Source organism: Salvelinus fontinalis, chromosome 1 (assembly GCF_029448725.1).
Source record: "Salvelinus fontinalis isolate EN_2023a chromosome 1, ASM2944872v1, whole genome shotgun sequence".
Taxonomy (NCBI): Eukaryota; Metazoa; Chordata; class Actinopteri; order Salmoniformes; family Salmonidae; genus Salvelinus; species Salvelinus fontinalis.
In genome coordinates, this window is record NC_074665.1 from 74080285 (window position 1) to 74099429 (window position 19145).

Genomic DNA, 19145 nt, shown 5'->3' on the forward strand with positions numbered 1-19145 from the left:
AGCATTTCATTTTTGGGGGGTAAATACAGGCGAATATATTGATAAAAGTCACCTTGTCCTAGAGAGATTTACATGGCTATCAAAAACGTCACACCAGGATAAGCCTACACGAAACGCAGCCCCTATTTGAAGTTTTTCTAAAATCCCCTATGGAAAAAATGAATGTTGGAAAAAACGCTAAGTTTTATGGGTATTATGACTCATACTGTAGTACTCTATGGTAAAAACACATTTTGGAAGCTATAGAAATGCAATTGTTTTGCCACGTTTATTCTATTAGACATAATGCATACTTAATGCATACTTTTAAATTATATTATGTGAGCTAAACATTCAAATTAAACCATTTCAGTAGTTTTTTGAGAGTTCTAATGTTACTGTCCCCACTAAAGACATGTCATTTTGTCATTGAAACATTTAATTGAAATACTGTGGAATTCCATTCATTCCTATGGAGGACTGCTTCTTCGGGGAGTATCAATATGGTGGCTTCAGAAAAAACACACAAACCTGAGAATGTTGTACAGACAACTAATTCCCTGATTATTGGCACCCGGTCACCACTTGTGGTTCAAGTCAAGACCAGGGAACCAAACTGTGGCACAAAATGAGAAGTCTGAGCTGGTATCATTGTGTGTAAATGTCAATATTGTCCCGTAGGCTACATGTTCCCCAGCCCCGACTGACACAATTTACTGGACTGCACTGTAAACATAGAACCATGTAATGACCTCTGCCTGCTCAGTCATTAACTTAGAGTAATATACACCACACAAATGAACACACATTATACAAAACTAACAATCACATAACAAAGATACAGTATAATCAGTGCATCTAACCGTTTCGCTAACAACAACAAAAAAAGACCTTGGATCAGTGTCTGGTGGCCACTTCTTCCTCTACTCCCTAGCCCCACTGTGCTTTCAGACCCATGGGTCATTTTCATTAAGCACCAAATGTAAGATAACTGAATTAAATAGAGAGAGACTACCTGGACTTGTCCAATAAGAAACCCTTATTTTCATCTTCCATTGCTAAAAAAAGTATTATGTTGCATGCCCTTATGAACACAACCCAGACCCCTCTCAGGGTTGGTATAGTGACAGAGTTGGCTTCATGGTGATGAAGCTGAAGTTATATGACTGCGGCAGACCCTTGTGGGCTGTGCTGTTGAAGTGGCTCCAGGAGAACGGAAGCAGGCCCCCCTGAGTGGTGGGACCGTTCACCGCCTCGCCTGCTAACTGACGGGCCAGGTGGAAGTCTGTCACCTAGGAGAGGGAAGGAGAGAAGATCATTAAAAATGGCCCTTTGTTTTACTTGAATGTTATTTTAGTATTGTGATGTACTGTGGGAGTATAAATTGTGCCATCATGTTCCTTTTGATATTATTTTATGAGTGAGAATGCATGGACATGGTGGTAATTGAACCCTGACCTTGGTGTCATAGCAGCCTCCTGGACGTGGTTTCTTCAGCCTCAGGTCGTTGCGACAGCAGATGGTTTTACAGGGATGGCCCTTGGAGTAAGGGTCTTTTCTGTAGTCTGGAGACATAGTTCAAAAGCACTGAGTTCAGAGGTTGGAACAGCAGGCGTGACAATCTAGTAGACCCACACAGCAAGATGATCTATCCTCCTTGTGGGGTTGAATAATTTAATCTCCACCTGAATTCTCATTCTATTAATAGGGATAGCTTTAGCAGACCACAATGAAAGCCCCGATTCTTTCTAGTCCGATTACGGTTGTAGCAAAAAAGATTAGACACTACAGGGCCAGCGGACCTGCAGGCCTGGCATTGCCTGCATCTGCCTAATTATAAAATAACTACAGTTACCAACCCATTCCTGACAAAATCATACTCAAATCAAATTTTATTGGTCACATACACATGGTTAGCAGATGTTAATGCGTGTGTAGCGAAATCCCTGTGCTTCTAGTTCGACAGTGCAGTAATATCTAACAAGTAATCTAACAAATTCACAACGACTACCTTATACACACACACACACACACACACACACACACACACACACACACACACACACACACACACACACACACACACACACACACACACACACACACACACACACACACACACAATGTAAGGGGATGGAATAAGAATATGTACATATAAATATATGGATGCGCGATGGCCGTACGACATAGGCAAGATGCAATAGATGGTATAAAATACACTATTTACATATGAGTAATGTAGGATATGTAAACATTATTAAAGTGGCATTTTTTAAAGTGACTATAAATTCATTTATTAAAGTGTCCAGTGATTTGAGTCTGTATGTTGGCAGCAGCCTCTCTGTGTCAGTGATGGCTGTTTAACAGCCTGATGGCCTGTTTTTCAGTCTCTCGGTCCAAGCTTTGATGCACCTGTACAGACCTCGACTTCTGGATGATAGCGGGGTGAACAGCAGTGGCTCGGGTGGTTGTTGTCCTTGATGATCTTTTTGGCCTTCCTGTGACATCGGGTGCTGTAGGTGTCCTGGAGGGCAGGTAGTTTGCCCCCAGTGATGAGTTGTGCAGACCGCACTACCCTCTGGAGAGCCTTGCCGTACCAGGCGGTGATACAGCCCGACAGAAGGCTCTCGATTGTGCATCTGTAGAAGATTGTGAGGGTTTTAGGTGACAAGCCAAATTTCTTCAGCCTCCTGAGGTTGAAGAGGCGCTGTTGCACCTTCTTCACCAGGCTGTCTGTGTGGGTGGACCATTTTTTGTGCCGTGGCGGAGATCATTGTGGGCTATACTCGGCCTTGATTCAGGATGGTAAATTGGTGGTTGAAGATATCCCTCTAGTGGTGTGGGGGCTGTGCTTTGGCAAAGTGGGTGGGGTTATATCCTGCCTGTTTGGCCCTGTCTGGGGGTATCATCGGATGGGGCCACAGTGTCTCCTGACCCCTCCTGTCTCAGCCTCCAGTATTTATGCTGCAGTAGTTTATGTGTCGGGGTGGTAGGGCCAGTTTGTTATATCTGGAGTTTTTCTCCTGTGAAAATTTAAGTATGCTCTCTCTTTCTCTCTTTCTTTCTTTCTTTCTCTCTCTTGTAGGACCTGAGCCCTAGGACCATGCCTCAGGACTACCTGGCATGATGACTCCTTGCTGTCCCCAGCCCACCTGGCCGTGCTGCTGCTCCAGTTTCAACTGTTCTGCCTGCGGCTATGGAACCCTGACCTGTTCACCGGACGTGCTACCTGTCCCAGATCTGCTGTTTTCAACTCTCTAGAGACAGCAGTAGCGGTAGACACACTCTTAATGATCGGCTATGAAAAGCTAACTGACATTTACTCCTGAGGTGCTGACTTGTTGCACCCTCGACAACTAGTGTGATTATTATTATTTGACCATGCTGTTCATTTATGAACATTTGAACATCTTGGCCATGTTCTGTTATAATCTCCACCCGGCACAGCCAGAAGAGGACTGGCCACCCCTCATAGCCTGGTTCCTCTCTAGGTTTCTTCCTAGGTTTTGGCCTTTCTAGGGAGTTTTTCCTAGCCACCGTGCTTCTACACCTGCATTGCTTGCTGTTTGGGGTTTTAGGCTGGGTTTCTGTACAGCACTTTGAGATATCAGCTGATGTAAGAAGGGCTATATACAGTGGGGAGAACAAGTATTTGATTCACTGCCGATTTTGCAGGTTTTCCTACTTACAAAGCATTTAGAGGTCTGTCATTTTTATCATAGGTACACTTCAACTGTGAGAGACGGAATCTAAAACAAAAATCCAGAAAATCACATTGTATGATTTTTAAGTAATTCATTTGCATTTTATTGCATGACATAAGTATTTGATCCCCTACCAACCAGTAAGAATTCCGGCTCTCACGGATCTGTTAGTTTTTCTTTAAGAAGCCCTCCTGTTCTCCACTCTTTACCTGTATTAACTGCACCTGTTTGAACTCGTTACCTGTATAAAAGACACCTATCCACACACTCAATCAAACAGTCTCCAACCTCTCCACAATGGCCAAGACCAGAGAGCTGTGTAAGGACACCAGGGATAAAATTGTAGACCTGCACAAGGCTGGGATGGGCTACAGGACAATAGGCAAGCAACTTGGTGAGAAGGCAACAACTGTTGGCGCAATTATTCGAAAATGGAAGAAGTTCAAGATGACGGTCAATCACCCTCGGTCTGGGGCTCCATGCAAGATCTCACCTCGTGGGGCATCAATGATCATGAGGAAGGTGAGGGATCAGCCCAGAACTACACGGCAGGACCTGGTCAATGACCTGAAGAGAGCTGGGACCACAGTCTCAAAGAGAACCATTAGTAACATACTACGCCGTCATGGATTAAAATCCTGCAGCATGAACAAAGCAAAGCATGTAGAGGTCTGTAATTTTTATCATAGGTACACTTCAACTGTGAGAGACGGAATCTAAAACAAAAATCCATAAAATCACATTGTATGATTTTTAAGTAATTAATCCTTACAAACCTCTGCTTTTCTGATGTATCAAATACTTATGTCATGCAATAAAATGCAAATTAATTACTTAAAAATCATACAATGTGATTTTCTGGATTTTTGTTTTAGATTCCGTCTCTCGCAGTTGAAAAAAATTACAGACCTCTACATGCTTTGTAAGTAGGAAAACCTGCAAAATCGGCAGTGTATCAAATACTTGTTCTCCCCACTGTAAATACATTTGATTTGATTTCAGTTTGTCCGTCATGTGTATGCCGAGGAACTTAAAAAACTTTCCACCTCCTCCACTGCTGTCCCGTCAATGTGGATAGGGGGGTGCTCCCTCTGCTGTTTCCTGAAGTCCACGATCATCACCTCCTCCCTGTAGGTTGTCTCGTCATTGTTGGTAATCAAGCCTACCACTGTAGTGTCTTCTGCAAACTTGATGATTGAGTTGGAGGCGTGCATGGCCATGCAGTCATGGGTGAACAGGGGTTACAGGAGAGGGCTGAGAATGCACCCTTGTGGGACCCCAGTGTTGAGGATCAGCGGGGTGGAGATGTTGTTTCCTACCTTCACCACCTGGGGGCGATCCGTCAGAAAGTCTAGGACCCAGTTGCACAGGGCAGGGTTGAGACACAGGTTCTCAAACTTAATGATGAGTTTGGAGGGTACTATGGTGTTGAATGCTGAGCTTTAGTCAATGAACATCATTCTTACATATGTATTCCTCTTGTCCAGATGGGATAGGGCATTGTGATGGCGATTGCATCGCCTTTGGACCTATTGGGCGGTAAGCAAATTGGAGTGGGTCTAGGGTATCAAGTAGGGTGGAGGTGATATGATCCTTGACTAGTCTCTCAAAGAACTTCATGATGACAGAACTGAGTGCTACAGGGCGATAGTCATTTGGTCCAGTTACCTTAGCTTTCTTGGGAACAGGAACAATGGTGGCCATCTTGAAGCATGTGGGGACAGCAGACTGGGATAGGGATTGATTGAATATGTCCGTAAACACACCAGCCAGCTGGTCTGCGCATGCTCTGAGGATGCGGCTAGGGATGTCGTCTGGGCCGGCAGCCTAGCGAGGGTTAACACATTTAAATGTTTTACTCACATCGGCCACGTTAAAGGGGAGCCCACAGTCTTTGGTAGCGGGCCGTGTCAGTGGCACTGTATTGTCCTCAAAGCATGCAAAGAAGTTGTTTAATTTGTTCGGGAGCGAGGCGTCGATGTCCTTGACGGGGCTGGTTTTCTTTTTGTAATCCATGATTATCTGTAGACCCTGTAACATACATCTCGTGTTTGAGCTGTGGAATAGCGACTCTACTTTGTCTCAAAACTGACGCTTTGCTTGTTTGATTGCCTAGCGGAGGGAATAGCTACACTGTTTGTATTTGGTCATGTTTCCAGTCGCCTCGGCATGATTAAATTCGGTGGTTCGCGCTTTCAGTTTTGTGTGAATGCTGCCATCAATCCACGGTTTCTGGTTAGGGAAGGTTTTAATAGTAACAGTGGGTACAGCGTCTCCAATGCACTTCCTAATAAACTCACTCACCGATTCAGCGTATACGTCAATGTTATTGTCTGAGGCTACCCGGAACATATCTCAGTCCACGTGATCGAAGCAATCTTGAACCGTGGAATCCGATTGGTCAGACCGGCGTTGGATAGACCTAAGCATGGGCGCGACCTGTTTTAGTTTCTGCCTATAGAAGGGGAGCAAGAAGATGGAGTCATGGTCAGATTTGCCAAAGAGAGGGCAGGGGAGGGCCTTGTATGCATCGCGGAAGTTAGAGTAGCAGCGGTCCAATGTTTTGCTCGAGTGGGTGCAACAATCAATGTGCTGATAGAATTTAGGTAACCTTGTTCTCAAATTAGCTTTGTTAAAATCCCCAGCTACAATAAATGCAGCCTCAGGATATATGGTTTCCAGTTTACATAAAGTTCAGTGAAGTTCTTTCAGGGCCGTCGAGGTATCTGCTTGGGGGGGATATACACGGCTGTAACTATAATCTAAGAGAGTTCTATTTGTCACGTTCCTGACCTATTTCTGTTAGTTTGTTGTATGTGTTAGTTGGTCAGGACGTGAGTTTGGGTGGGCATTCTATGTTGTCTGTTTCTATGTTGGTTTAAGGGTTGCCTGGTATGGCTCTCAATTAGAGGCAGGTGTTTGGCGTTCCTCTAATTGAGAGTCATATTTAGGTAGGTTGTTTCACAGTGTTCGTTGTGGGTGGTTGTCTCCTGTGTCAGTGTTTGTCGCACCATACGGGACTGTTCGGTATGTTTGTACATCGTCATTTTTGTGTAGTCTATTTTCCCTGTTCGTGCGTTCTTCGTGTTTTATTGTAAGTTCGTATGTCTAGGTTTGTCTACACATTCGTTTTGTTATTTTGTTAGTTAATTCAAGTATAGTTCGTTTTCTGTCTTCGTTGTTTTGTCGTGTCTTTATTAAATCATGTCATTTCACAACGCTGCGCCTTGGTTCAATCACTACTCCTCCTCTTCGGATGAAGAGGAAGAGGATTACCGTTACAGAACCACCCACCAAATTACCAGAACCAAGCAGCGTATGTTCGAGCAGGGTAATACACAGGACTACTGGACTTGTGAGGACGAGCTGGATGGAAAAGGTCCTTGGGCGCACATTGGGGAATATCGCCGCGCTCGTGAGGAGATGGAAGCAGCGCGAGCCCAGGAGTGGTGGTATGAGGAGGCAGCAAAGAGACGTGGCTGGAAACAGGAGAATGAAGCTCAAAACCGGATTTATGAAGGTACGCGGTTAGCACGGAAGCCCGTGAAGAAACCCCAAAAATTTCTTGGGGGGGGCTAAGAGGTAGTGGGCCAAGGGCAGGTAGGAGACCTGCGCCCATTTCCCAGGCTAACCGTGGAGAGCGGGAGTACGGGCAGACGCCGTGTTACGCAGTAGAGCGCACGGTGTCTCCTGTACGTGTGCATAGCCCGGTGCGGGTTATTCCACCTCCCCACACTGGTAGGGCTAGATTGAGCATTGAGCCAAGTGCCATGAAGCCGGCTCTACATATCTGGCCACCAGTACGTCTCCTTGGGCCGGCTTACATGGCACCAGCCTTACGCATGGTGTCCCCGGTTCGCCTACATAGCCCGGTGCGGGTTATTCCACCTCCCCGCACTGGTCGGGCTACGGGGAGCATTCAGCCAGGTAAGGTTGGGCAGGCTCAGTGTTCAAGGGAGCCAATACGCCTGCACGGTCCGGTATTTCCGGCGCTACCTCCCCGACCCAGCCCATTACCACCAGTGCCTACACCACGCACCAGGCTTCCAGTGCGTTTTCAGAGCCCTGTTCCTCCTCCACGCACTCTCTCTATGGTGCGTGTCTCCAGCCCAGTGCCTCCAGTTCCGGCACCACGCACTAAGCCACCTGTGCATCTCCAGAGCCCTGTACACACTGTTCCTTCTCCCCGTACTCGTCCTGAGGTGCGTGCCCTTAGCCTGGTACCACCAGTGCCGGTACCACGCACTAGGCCTATAGTGCGCTTTGAGAATTCAGTGTGCCCTGTCCCTGCTCCCCGCACTAGGCTTGAAGTGCGTGTCTCCAGTCCGGTGCCTCCAGTTCCGGCACCACGCACTAAGCCACCTGTGCATCTCCAGAGCCCTGTACACACTGTTCCTTCTCCCCGTACTCGTCCTGAGGTGCGTGCCCTTAGCCTGGTACCACCAGTGCCGGTACCACGCACTAGGCCTATAGTGCGCTTTGAGAATTCAGTGTGCCCTGTCCCTGCTCCCCGCACTAGGCTTGAAGTGCGTGTCTCCAGTCCGGTGCCTCCAGTTCCGGCACCACGCACTAAGCCACCTGTGCATCTCCAGAGCCCTGTACACACTGTTCCTTCTCCCCGTACTCGTCCTGAGGTGCGTGCCCTTAGCCTGGTACCACCAGTGCCGGTACCACGCACTAGGCCTATAGTGCGCTTTGAGAATTCAGTGTGCCCTGTCCCTGCTCCCCGCACTAGGCTTGAAGTGCGTGTCTCCAGTCCGGTGCCTCCAGTTCCGGCACCACGCACCACGCCTACAGTGCGTCTCAGCCGGCCAGAGTCTGCCGTCTGCTCAACGGCGCCTGAACTGTCCGTCTGCCAAGCGCTGCATGAACTGCTCGTCTGTATTGAGCCTTCAAAGCCGCCCGTCTGCCATGAGCCTGCAAAGCCGCCCGTCTGCCATGAGCCTACAGAGCCTTCCGCCAGACTGGAGCCGCTAGAGCCTTCCACCAGACAGGAGCAGCCAAAGCCTTCCGCTAGACAGGATCAGTCTGAGCCATCCGTCTCCTCAGCGCCATCTGAGCCATCCGTCTCCTCAGCGCCGTCTGAGCCATCCATCTCCTCAGCGCCATCTGAGCCATCCGTCTCCCCAGCGCCGTCTGAGCCATCCGTCTCCCCAGCGCCGTCTGAGCCATCCGTCTCCCCAGCGCCGTCTGAGCCATCCGTCTGCCCAGTGCCGTCTGAGCCATCCGTCTGTCCCGAGCCATTAGAGCCGCCCGTCTGTCCCGAGCCGTCAGAGCCGTTAGTCAGTCAGGAGCCGCTAGAGCCATTCGTCAGTCAGGATCTGCCAGAGCCACCAACCAGACAGGATCTGCCAGAGCCGCCAACCAGACAGGATCTGCCAGAGCCGCCAACCAGACAGGATCTGCCAGAGCCGCCAACCAGACAGGATCTGCCAGAGCCGCCAACCAGACAGGATCTGCCAGAGCCGCCAACCAGACAGGATCTGCCAGAGCCGCCAACCAGACAGGATCTGCCAGAGCCGCCAGCCAGCCATGAGCGTCCAGAGCCGCCAGCCAGCCATGAGCGTCCAGAGCCGCCAGCTAGCCATGAGCGTCCAGAGCCGCCAGCCAGCCATGAGCGTCCAGAGCCGTCAGCCAGCCATGAGCGTCCAGAGCCGTCAGCCAGCCCGGAGCTGCCAGTAATCCGGAACTGCCCCTCAGTCCAGAGCTGTCTCTCTGTCCGGAGCTGCCTTTCAGTCCGGAGTTGCCTTTCAGTCCGGAGTTGCCCCTCAGTCCAGAGCTGTCTCTCTGTCCGGAGCTGCCTTTCAGTCCGGAGTTGCCCCTCTATCCTGAGCTACCTCTCTATCCTGAGCTACCTCTCTATCTCGACCTACCTCGCTGTCCTGAGCTACCTTGTCTTGGTGTTTCCCCTTATATTAGGTGGGTGGAGAGAGAGGGGGGTCATTCTAAGGGGGAGATGCAAGCTGGGATTGACTATGGTGGGGTGGGGACCTCGTCCTGAGCCTGAGCCACCACCGTGGTCAGATGCCCACCCAGACCCTCCCCTATACTTTGTGCTGGTGCGCCCGGAGTTCGCACCTTAGGGGGGGGGGGGGGGTATGTCACGTTCCTGACCTATTTCTGTTAGTTTGTTGTATGTGTTAGTTGGTCAGGACGTGAGTTTGTGTGGGCATTCTATGTTGTCTGTTTCTATGTTGGTTTAAGGGTTGCCTGGTATGGCTCTCAATTAGAGGCAGGTGTTTGGCGTTCCTCTAATTGAGAGTCATATTTAGGTAGGTTGTTTCACAGTGTTCGTTATGGGTGGTTGTCTCCTGTGTCAGTGTTTGTCGCACCATACGGGACTGTTCGGTATGTTTGTACATCGTCATTTTTGTGTAGTCTATTTTCCCTGTTCGTGCGTTCTTCGTGTTTTATTGTAAGTTCGTATGTTAAGGTTTGTCTACACATTCGTTTTGTTATTTTGTTAGTTAATTCAAGTATAGTTCGTTTTCTGTCTTCGTTGTTTTGTCGTGTCTTTATTAAATCATGTCATTTCACAACGCTACGCCTTGGTTCAATCACTACTCCTCCTCTTCGGATGAAGAGGAAGAGGATTACCGTTACACTATTGGAAGATAATGGGGTCGGCATTTGATTGTAAGGAATTCTAGGTCAGGTGAACAAAAGGACTTGAGTTCCTGTATGTTGTTATGATTACACCATGAATCGTTAATCATGAGGCATACACCCCCGCCCTTCTTATTACCAGAGAGATGTTTGTTTCTGTTGGCGCAACACATGAAGAAACCCGGGGGCTGTACCGACTCCGACAACATATCCCGAGTGAGCCATGTTTCCGTGAATCAGAGATTGTTACAATCTCTGATGTCTCTCTGGAAGGCAACTCGTGCCCTAATTTTGTCCACCTTGTTGTCTAGAGACTGAAGTTTGGCGAGTAGTATGCTCAGAAGCGGTGGATGGTGTGTTCGCCTTCTAAGTCTGACCAGGAGGCCGCTCGGTCTGCCTCTCCTGCGGCGACGACGTTGTTTTGGGTCAGCCTCTGGGATTAGAACCAGAGTGGAGGTCCGAACAAAGTATCCGCTTCGAGAAAGTCGTATTCCTGATAGTAATGTTGCTAAGTTAACGTCGCTCTTATATCCAATAGTTCTTCCCGGCTGTATGTAATAACACTTAAGATTTTCTGGGATAACAATGTAAGAAATAATACATTTAAAAAACGAATTACTACATAGTTTCCTAAGGACGTGAAGCGAGATGACCATCTGTCGGCGCCATCTTGAGAGGGGCTGCAGCACTCACTGTTGTATCTCATGATGTGTTTGAGGGAGGCGAGGTCTGTAACCCTGGCCTGATCCCTGCGGAAGATCTTGGCTCTGGGACAGAGGTCATAGGAGAAGTCCTCTCCATGCTTCCTCCACATGACCCCGTAGCCACTCAGGTTGTAGATGTCTGCATGGAAGGGCACGTTGTAGGACGGCCAGTAGCCTGCCGGAGGGACCAGGAGAAAGACAAGAATAATGTAGGAATGGTGAAGTAGGGATATATCAGATGCTGAGAGACTGAAACAACCAACATGATTCATTGATTGATATATTTTATTTAAAGGCCCAATGCTGCTGTTTTATCTCAATATCAAATCATTTCTGGGTAACAATTAAGTACCTTACTGTAATTGTTTTCAATGAAAATGGTAAAAAAAAAAAAAAGGTTCTTTGCTCGATCAATTTCAAAAGCAAGAATTTTGCTACGACTGTCTGGGAGTGGTCGGATTAGGGAGGGGAAAACTGAAAACTAGCTGTTATTGGCAGAGAAGTTAAACTGCCTGGTGATGTCTCTTACATTAAAAAGGGAATTCTCATAATTTTCACAATTACACAGTATTATTCCAACCTCAGTATGGAAATACATATAAAACACAGGAAAACCTCTATTTTGACTGCGCTGGGCCTTTAAGTGTCACAGATATTCGTGCCCAGCTGACATGGGTTTATAATACACTATTATTTCTTGAAGTAATATGCACATAAAACAATTTTATTTTACAATATACACATATAGATAATAATCATGGCTATTACAGCTGCCATTTAATTACATTAAACAAACAATGCATTTATCGTTCTCCCCCCAGGCTTTGAAAATACATTTTTGCAACATATCAGCTTGCCAATCAATGAATTACATTTGGGGGAATCATATGAAGTTTAATCCCATAAGACTTTATTAATCCTAGAGTGTCAATTAGGATGGCATATAACCCATGTATATCCACCAGTTTAGTGTTATTTCAACAGACTGAAATGAGACGGTCCCTTACCCTGTCGCAGGGCCTGTGTCTGGTCAGAGTGTAGCACCAGTCCTGGTATCTGCTCTACCACAGTCAGAGCCCCATCCCTTATACTCCTCCCCAACGACACCCTGCTCAGATCCAGCACCATGTACTGGCTGTTATAGGTTCCTGAGGAGGGGAGGGGAAATGTAGTTGTGTTATTAGTTGTGGTTAACTTGGTTTGGTGTTGATTATCTACTGGTTATTACAGGTCCTTGAAATGAGGAGAAACGAGTCACCTCCTGATATGCAGTATGTCATGGCTTAGGACTGTGGTGAACACATGCACTACACTGGAGCATGCAGATACTCAGAAGAAAAAAAAGAAGGGTATTTGAACTAGGAAATGGTGAGCAGAGTTTGCATGTATACGATAATAATGGGAACGTATCAGGTGTCACTTTTTGGTTACAGTAGGTTCCAGAGACACAGAGGCTATGGCCAGTCAGTCCTCTCATTGAGAACAAGCTGTACTGTTCCTCCTAAGCAACAAGTTATGTCATCTCCTGCTGCAGTGGCTCTATTAACAAAGACAGACTACAGACATCCTTAGAGAACAGGACGGTTCCATCATCTGTGGTCAGGAACCGTCTGTGGTCAGGGCCTAAGGCAATACATCACATAGCCGGTGTGCGCCCGAAGACGTGGACGTCGATTAAGGCTGCCCCCCACACCTCTCTGATTCAGAGGGGTTGGGTGAAATGCGGAAGACACATTTCAGTTGAAGGCATTCAGTTGTACAACTTACTAGGTACCACCCCCTTTCCTTTTCCTTTAACATGCTATGCCATTTATCATACTATGCAACAATCAATTCAACACAAACTACAATCCTTAACAAGTACAGTAGCACACAAATCACAAAGGCTATCCTCACACCATACCTAACACAAGCTCATAGGTTAGTCATGCAAGTACAGGTTATTACACAAATCACACACCACAAACGTCCTCCACACCCCAGGCATTACCGGAGTTGTACTTAGAGAAGATGTGAGCCCACTGCTCCCCAGTGCGTGCCAGGGCATGTGCCAGCCGCACCCTCTGCCAGGCCAGCAGGCTGTGGGGGGTGATCAGGGTGAACAGAGAGGTGTTGAAGACACTGTTGGTGGTCTGAGTCATCAGCAGCCCACTGCCCAGCAGGTAGAAGTCATCCAAAGATGTCAGGAAGCCTTGGAGAAGAGAGGGGAGAGGAGATAAGTGCATGGCTGGTTAGGAAAGGAGAGGGGACATGAAGTGGTGAGGACATGGGGAGGCTTGGAGTGGGATGTGGGAGTAGTATAGACTAGCATCCCTTGCGCTATAGTGTAGAGAAAAAAGAAGTTAGGGTAAGGGCAAGGACATATGTGAGGTGTAACATTCCTAGCACCACAGGGTAATTAAAAATGTAATTATAATGTAGTAGAATTCAGTCCCGAGAGACTGTGGTAAGCTTGTGCACAGAAGGGCTAGATGGATTCAAATCCTAGCACCCGGATTGTATTTTAGTATTTTTTAATGTAGTGTGTTTCTGCACTGAGAGTGAGAGAACATTCCCTGCTTAACTCTAAAAATAGCACTTTTAAGCCACTTCAGTTTTAATGGTGATGGGGCCTGTAAGATAATGTATGACAGGGAAAATGGTAAATCTTCAATAACTTCACTTAACCCCCTTGACTTGAAAATGAGGAACCAGGCTACGAGTTTACATTAATCATCCTTCCGTGGCAACTGCATATTACTAAACCTCCCAATTTTCAGGACTGGTGGAGTCTGTATTGTAAAAGACTCAGGCTACTTTTTTCAGCCAAATTAGGTAGATGGGTGCTACACATTGATAGTGAATGAGAAGAGTTCTCCCCAATAGCATAATATCAGACAGTAGCATACTACCCTGCATCCCACTGCTGGCATGACTCTGAAGCTAAGCAGGGTCAGTCCCTGGACGGACACCAGATTCTGCTGGAAGTGGTGTTGGAGGGCCAGTAGGAGGCACTCTTTCCTCTGTTCTAAAAAAAAAGGTATATATATACAGTATATAGAGTCGTGGCCAAAAGTTTCGAGAATGACACAAAAATTAATTTTCACAAAGTTTGCTGCTTCACTGTCTTTAGATATTTTTGTCAGATGTTACTATGGAATACTGAAGTATAATTACAAGCATTTCATAAGTGTCAAAGGCTTTTATTGACAGTTACATGAAGTTGACGCAAAGAGTCAATATTTGCAGTGTTGACCCTTCTTTTTCAAGACCTCTGCAATCCGCCCGGCATGCTGTCAATTAACTTCTGGGCCACATCCTGACTGATGGCAGCCCATTCTTGCATAATCAATGCTTGGAGTTTGTCAGAATTTGTGGGTTTTTGTTTGTCCACCCGCCTCTTGAGGATTGACCACAAGTTCTCAATGGGATCAAGGTCTGGGGAGTTTCCTGGCCATGGTCCCAAAATATCGATGTTTTGTTCCCCTTTTGCCTTATGGCAAGGTGCTCCATCATGCTGGAAAAGGCATTGTTCGTCACCAAACTGTTCCAGGATGGTTGGGAGAAGTTGCTCTCTGAGGATGTGTTGGTACCATTCTTTATTCATGGCTGTGTTCTTAGGCAAAATTGTAAGTGAGCCCACTCCCTTGGCTGAGAAGCAACCCCACACATGAATGGTCTCAGGATGCTTTACTGTTGGCATGACACAGGACTGATGGTAGCGCTCACCTTGTCTTCTCCGGACAAGCTTTTTTCCGGATGCCCCAAACAATCGGAAAAGGGATTCATCATAGAAGATGACTTTACCCCAGTCCTCAGCAGTCCAATCCCTGTCCCTGATGTTTTCCTAGAGAGAAGTGGCTTCTTTGCTGCCCTTCTTGACACCAGGCCATCCTCCAAAAGTCTTCGCATCACTGTGCATGCAGATGCACTCACACCTGCCTGCTGCCATTCCTGAGCAAGCTCTGTACTGGTGGTGCCCCGATCCCGCAGCTGAATCAACTTTAGGAGATGGTCCTGGCGCTTGCTGGACTTTCTTGGGCGCCCTGAAACCTTCTTCACAACAATTGAACCGCTCTCCTTGAAGTTCTTGATGATCCGATAAATGGTTGATTTAGGTGCAATCTTACTGGCAGCAATATCCTTGCCTGTGAGGCCCTGTTTTTGTGCAAAGCAATGATGACGGCACGTGTTTCCTTGCAGGCAACCATGGTTGATAGAGGAAGAACAATGATTCCAAGCACCACCCTCCTTTTGAAGCTTCCAGTCTGTTATTCGATCTCAATCAGCATGACAGAGTAATCTCCAGCCGTGTCCTTGTCAACACTCACACCTGTGTTAACAAGAGATTCACTGACATGATGTCAGCTGGTCCTTTTGTGGCTGGGCTGAAATGCAGTGGAAATGTTTTTGGGGGATTCAGTTCATTTGCATGGCAAAGAGGGACTTTGCAACTAATTGCAATTCATCTGATCACTCTTCATAACATTCTGGAGTATATGCAAATTGCCATCATACAAACTGAGGCAGCAGACTTTGTGAAAATTCATATTTGTGTCATTCTCAAAACTTTTGGCCACGACTGTACAGTATATATATCCCAGGGCAGTGATTGGGGACATTGCCTTGTGTAGTGTGCAGTCTTTCGGATGGGATGTTAAACGTGTGTCCTGACTCTCTGTGGTCACTAAAGATCCCATGGCACTTATCGAAAGAGTAGGGGTGTTAACCCCGGTGTCCTGGCTAAATTCCAAATCTGTCCCTCATACCATCATGGCCACCTAATCATCCCCAGCTTCCAATTGGCTCATTCACCCACCTCCTCTCCCCTGTAACTATTCCCTGTGTCGTTGCTATAAATGAGAATGTGTTCCCAGTCAACACACCAGGTAAAATAAGGGTTCAATACAATATAAAGCACTATATAAATTGCTTTATCAGTCAAATTCAATCACTCAAGTTCCGGTACCAGGGTAGCTGCTGAAGGATATCTTGCCCGTGGCGGTGTGTGTGTCGGCCAGCCTGAAGTCCCAGTGTTTATAGATACGCATGGTGGAAGCGTAGTTGAACCAGCTGGAGTGGGCTAGCAGCAGATTCTCAAAGCCTGGCAGAACCTAGAGAGAGAACAGGATAAAGACACCAAACACATGGTGTTACATCACAGGCTTAAAGTGTACCGTCCTCACTACCTCATGCATGAACTGAATAGAAAACTGGATCTGAGAAAGGTATTAATCCACTCCTGTAGAAAAATTAAAGCTCAATAAAAAAGGTATCTACATCATTATAAACCAATATGCTTTAACAGTGGCTGAATATCTTTTGTAGATTATGGAAATCGCATTGTATAACTCCCCTCATGGGGATAATATGCAAGTCAGCTATAAATAAACTATAAACACCACCAATCATGAGCTAAACAAACAACCAGACCTAGCCAAATTCACTTGACCTTTATAAGAGCTGAGCAGTGGCCCATTCCTGGCACAGGGCCTCGGGAGGAGTTGAAGCGTGGCGTCAGTGCTGGAATCAGGTCCAGCAGGTCTCCAACTTCATTCAGAAACTGCAGCGCAAACATGGACAGAGGCTAGGACGTGGAAAGGTGGAAGAAAAGGGTCAGTTAGGATTTGCATAAAGGATTGGGAACTGTTTTTGTTTGCAATTAGGGGTTTGTGACTATACAGATCCCATTATGTTGATGGAAAATCTGATGGTCGCACACAGAAAATTATCGTCAAAACACAATTCCCTTCAGTTCTGACATTCAGTCCCTCACACCTTACACACACACAAAACACACACACACCTCTCTCTGCCTGCTCTTGGCCCAGTATGCAGCTCCAGCCTGTAGCCCATCCAGTTGAGCCAGGATCAGTCCTGCATGCAGCCACAAGGGGTCCCTGTTTCTCCTCAACTTCACCTGCTCTCTGGTCCAGTAGTCCTGTTTACTGTGGATCGACTCAGGTATTCAGTCATTATAATTATTATTATAGGCTTTTAATTTGTTACATTGACTGCTAAAATTGACTACATTTGATCGTCATGATATTTGATGTAAAAAAAATATGTGATTCCGTGAATGGTGGTCCTCAAGAGCTTTCGACAGTGATTTGGTAGTCCACAGAACGGAAAAGATTGGGAGCCGCTGGTCTGTAGCATAAATGGGAATCTTACATCATGAAATCTTTCAAGGGGTCCAGAATCTTCTCATCTTTAATCATCTGAGGATATATGTTGGCATAGTGGCTAAACATTTGCCTGATGGAGAGAGAAAGCCAGGGTCAAAATTTCCTCAACATTTCCTCAAGGATTTTCACTCTCAATAATGATGTCTATAATGAATGTATAGGCGTGAACAGAGCTAAATAAAGATAACACGAACATCAGTGTCATTTGTAACAAAGCAGTGAAAGCACTCACTCTGCAGTGAGGAACCCTTCCAGATACCCAGCCAAGAAGGAGGTGGTCTCATCACTCTCGGGAGTCTCCCCATACCCTGCCCGAATCTCCAGCACCCCCCAGCCCGTCAAGAGGAGAGTGTCATTGTAATAGCCATAGGCACCCCCTTCTTTCTCCAACACCCCCTCATTCAGAATCACACTCTTCTGGGCAGCATCCCAGTACACAGTGGCCTCTTGAAACTCTACCACAGGGGGACAGGGATGAATAACACACCTTACATAATATTAGAAGAACACTCAAGGGTGGTGGATAGAAGCTAAGCAAAAGTGTCTTGTCTGTGTATTCAGCTGAATGGATTGTATGAATTGAAGAATAGGTCTATTGAGCAAATGCATTGCATACAGTAGACCTATTACCAGGCTATGTTTACCTTGGAGTGGATGTTCAAATAGTTACAATGTATTTTATCAATCCATTTTACTTACTTTCACACTGTATAGAAATACTGAGGGGAATACAGAATAAAAAAATATAATGAAGCAAATAGGGCGGTAAATATTATTGTGTATGATTTTTTTGATCTGCGTCACCAAGAAAGAAAAAAAAAGTGTCTGGCAATGTAGCCTACGCACCATCTAAAATGTTCACTCTGGGGGTTCTCTGCTACTACTCGGGCGATTTATACCTATCTGACATGACATGTCAATCAAACCGTGACACAATTCACAAGAGGTTGGACCTCTCCGATACACCTCTGCTTGCACATTTATGCAGTTTCTTGGATGCAATGAATGAACAACATACGTTTAACATAATTTGGCTAATTTATGAATATCGAAAGGCAAAGAGCAATATTGAAAAAATATTGAATGAAGACTTACGGTAAGTTTGCACGAGGGCTGCAGCCAAGACGCACAAAATAACAAGGAATTCTCTCTGCTCCCCACTCAAAGCCATGTCTTAATTGATCGGTTCTAATATTAATAGAATGATACGTTTAAAGTGCATATTCTAAAGGCAATAACATATGACATTTGATGGACACTCCAGCGTCAAATTTAAGTTAAACTGGGGGAATCGACTTAAATTCATGTGCGACCTAAGCAGATAATAACCTAGACATATGATTGGAGGAACGTTAAGAAGCGCTCTTCAATTGGTTCAAGGCTACATGATAAACATAAATGTATCTTTTCTAGGATGTTTGGCTACAGATTTCCAACTACAATCCGATACTGAAAAAATACAGTGCCTTCGGGAAATATTCATACCCCTTGAAATTTTCCACATTTTGTTACGTTACAGCCTTATTCTAAAATGTATTAAATAAATAAAAATCTACACTCAATACCCCATAATGACAAAGCGAAACAGGTTAATATTGTTTTTTGCAAAAATATTTTAAAAATACCTTATTTACATAAGTATTCAGACCCTTTGCTATGAGACTTGAAACTGAGCTCAGGTACATCCTGTTTCCGTTGATCATCCTTGAGATGTTTCTACAACTTGATTGGAGTCCACCTTTGGTCAATTCAATTGATTGGAAATTATTTGGAAAGGCACATACCTGTCTATATAAGGTCCCACAGATGACAGTGCATGTCATAGCAAAAACCAAGCCATGAGGTCGAAGGAATTGTCTGTAGAGCGCCGAGAGAGGATTGTGTTGAGGCAGAGATCTGGGGTAGGCTACCAAAAATTTCTGCAATATTGAAGGTCCCCAACAACACAGTGGCCTCCTGTCACGACTTCAACCGAGGCAGGCTCT

General features: G+C 46.1%; 1 protein-coding gene across 1 annotated transcript; it reads right to left on the reverse strand.

The window, feature by feature from the left end:
• Positions 1-249: 249 nt before the first annotated feature.
• LOC129861614 (phospholipase B-like 1) lies at positions 250-18929 on the reverse strand. The gene is made up of 11 exons (XM_055932902.1): positions 18256-18929; positions 17393-17615; positions 17147-17230; positions 16779-16920; positions 16425-16559; positions 15942-16086; positions 12984-13184; positions 12001-12141; positions 10983-11168; positions 1438-1544; positions 250-1271 (listed from the first exon to the last, which is right to left on the reverse strand). The coding sequence occupies exons 1-11, from the start codon at positions 18329-18331 to the stop codon at positions 1089-1091; spliced, it is 1623 nt and encodes a 540-aa protein (XP_055788877.1). The 5' UTR covers positions 18332-18929; the 3' UTR covers positions 250-1088.
• Positions 18930-19145: the final 216 nt, after the last annotated feature.

Bases quoted from the DNA above. Each gene is read 5' to 3' on its own strand.
- LOC129861614 (XM_055932902.1), bottom strand. From the start codon at position 18,331: ATGGCTTTGAGTGGGGAGCAGAGAGAATTCCTTGTTATTTTGTGCGTC. The intron at 17,616-18,255 runs GTAAGTCTTCAT...CCCCTGTGGTAG, and splicing joins AGCCCTCGTGCAAACTTACC to AGTTTCAAGAGGCCACTGTG. The intron at 12,142-12,983 runs GTAATGCCTGGG...TCCCCTCCTCAG, and splicing joins CTTCTCTAAGTACAACTCCG to GAACCTATAACAGCCAGTAC.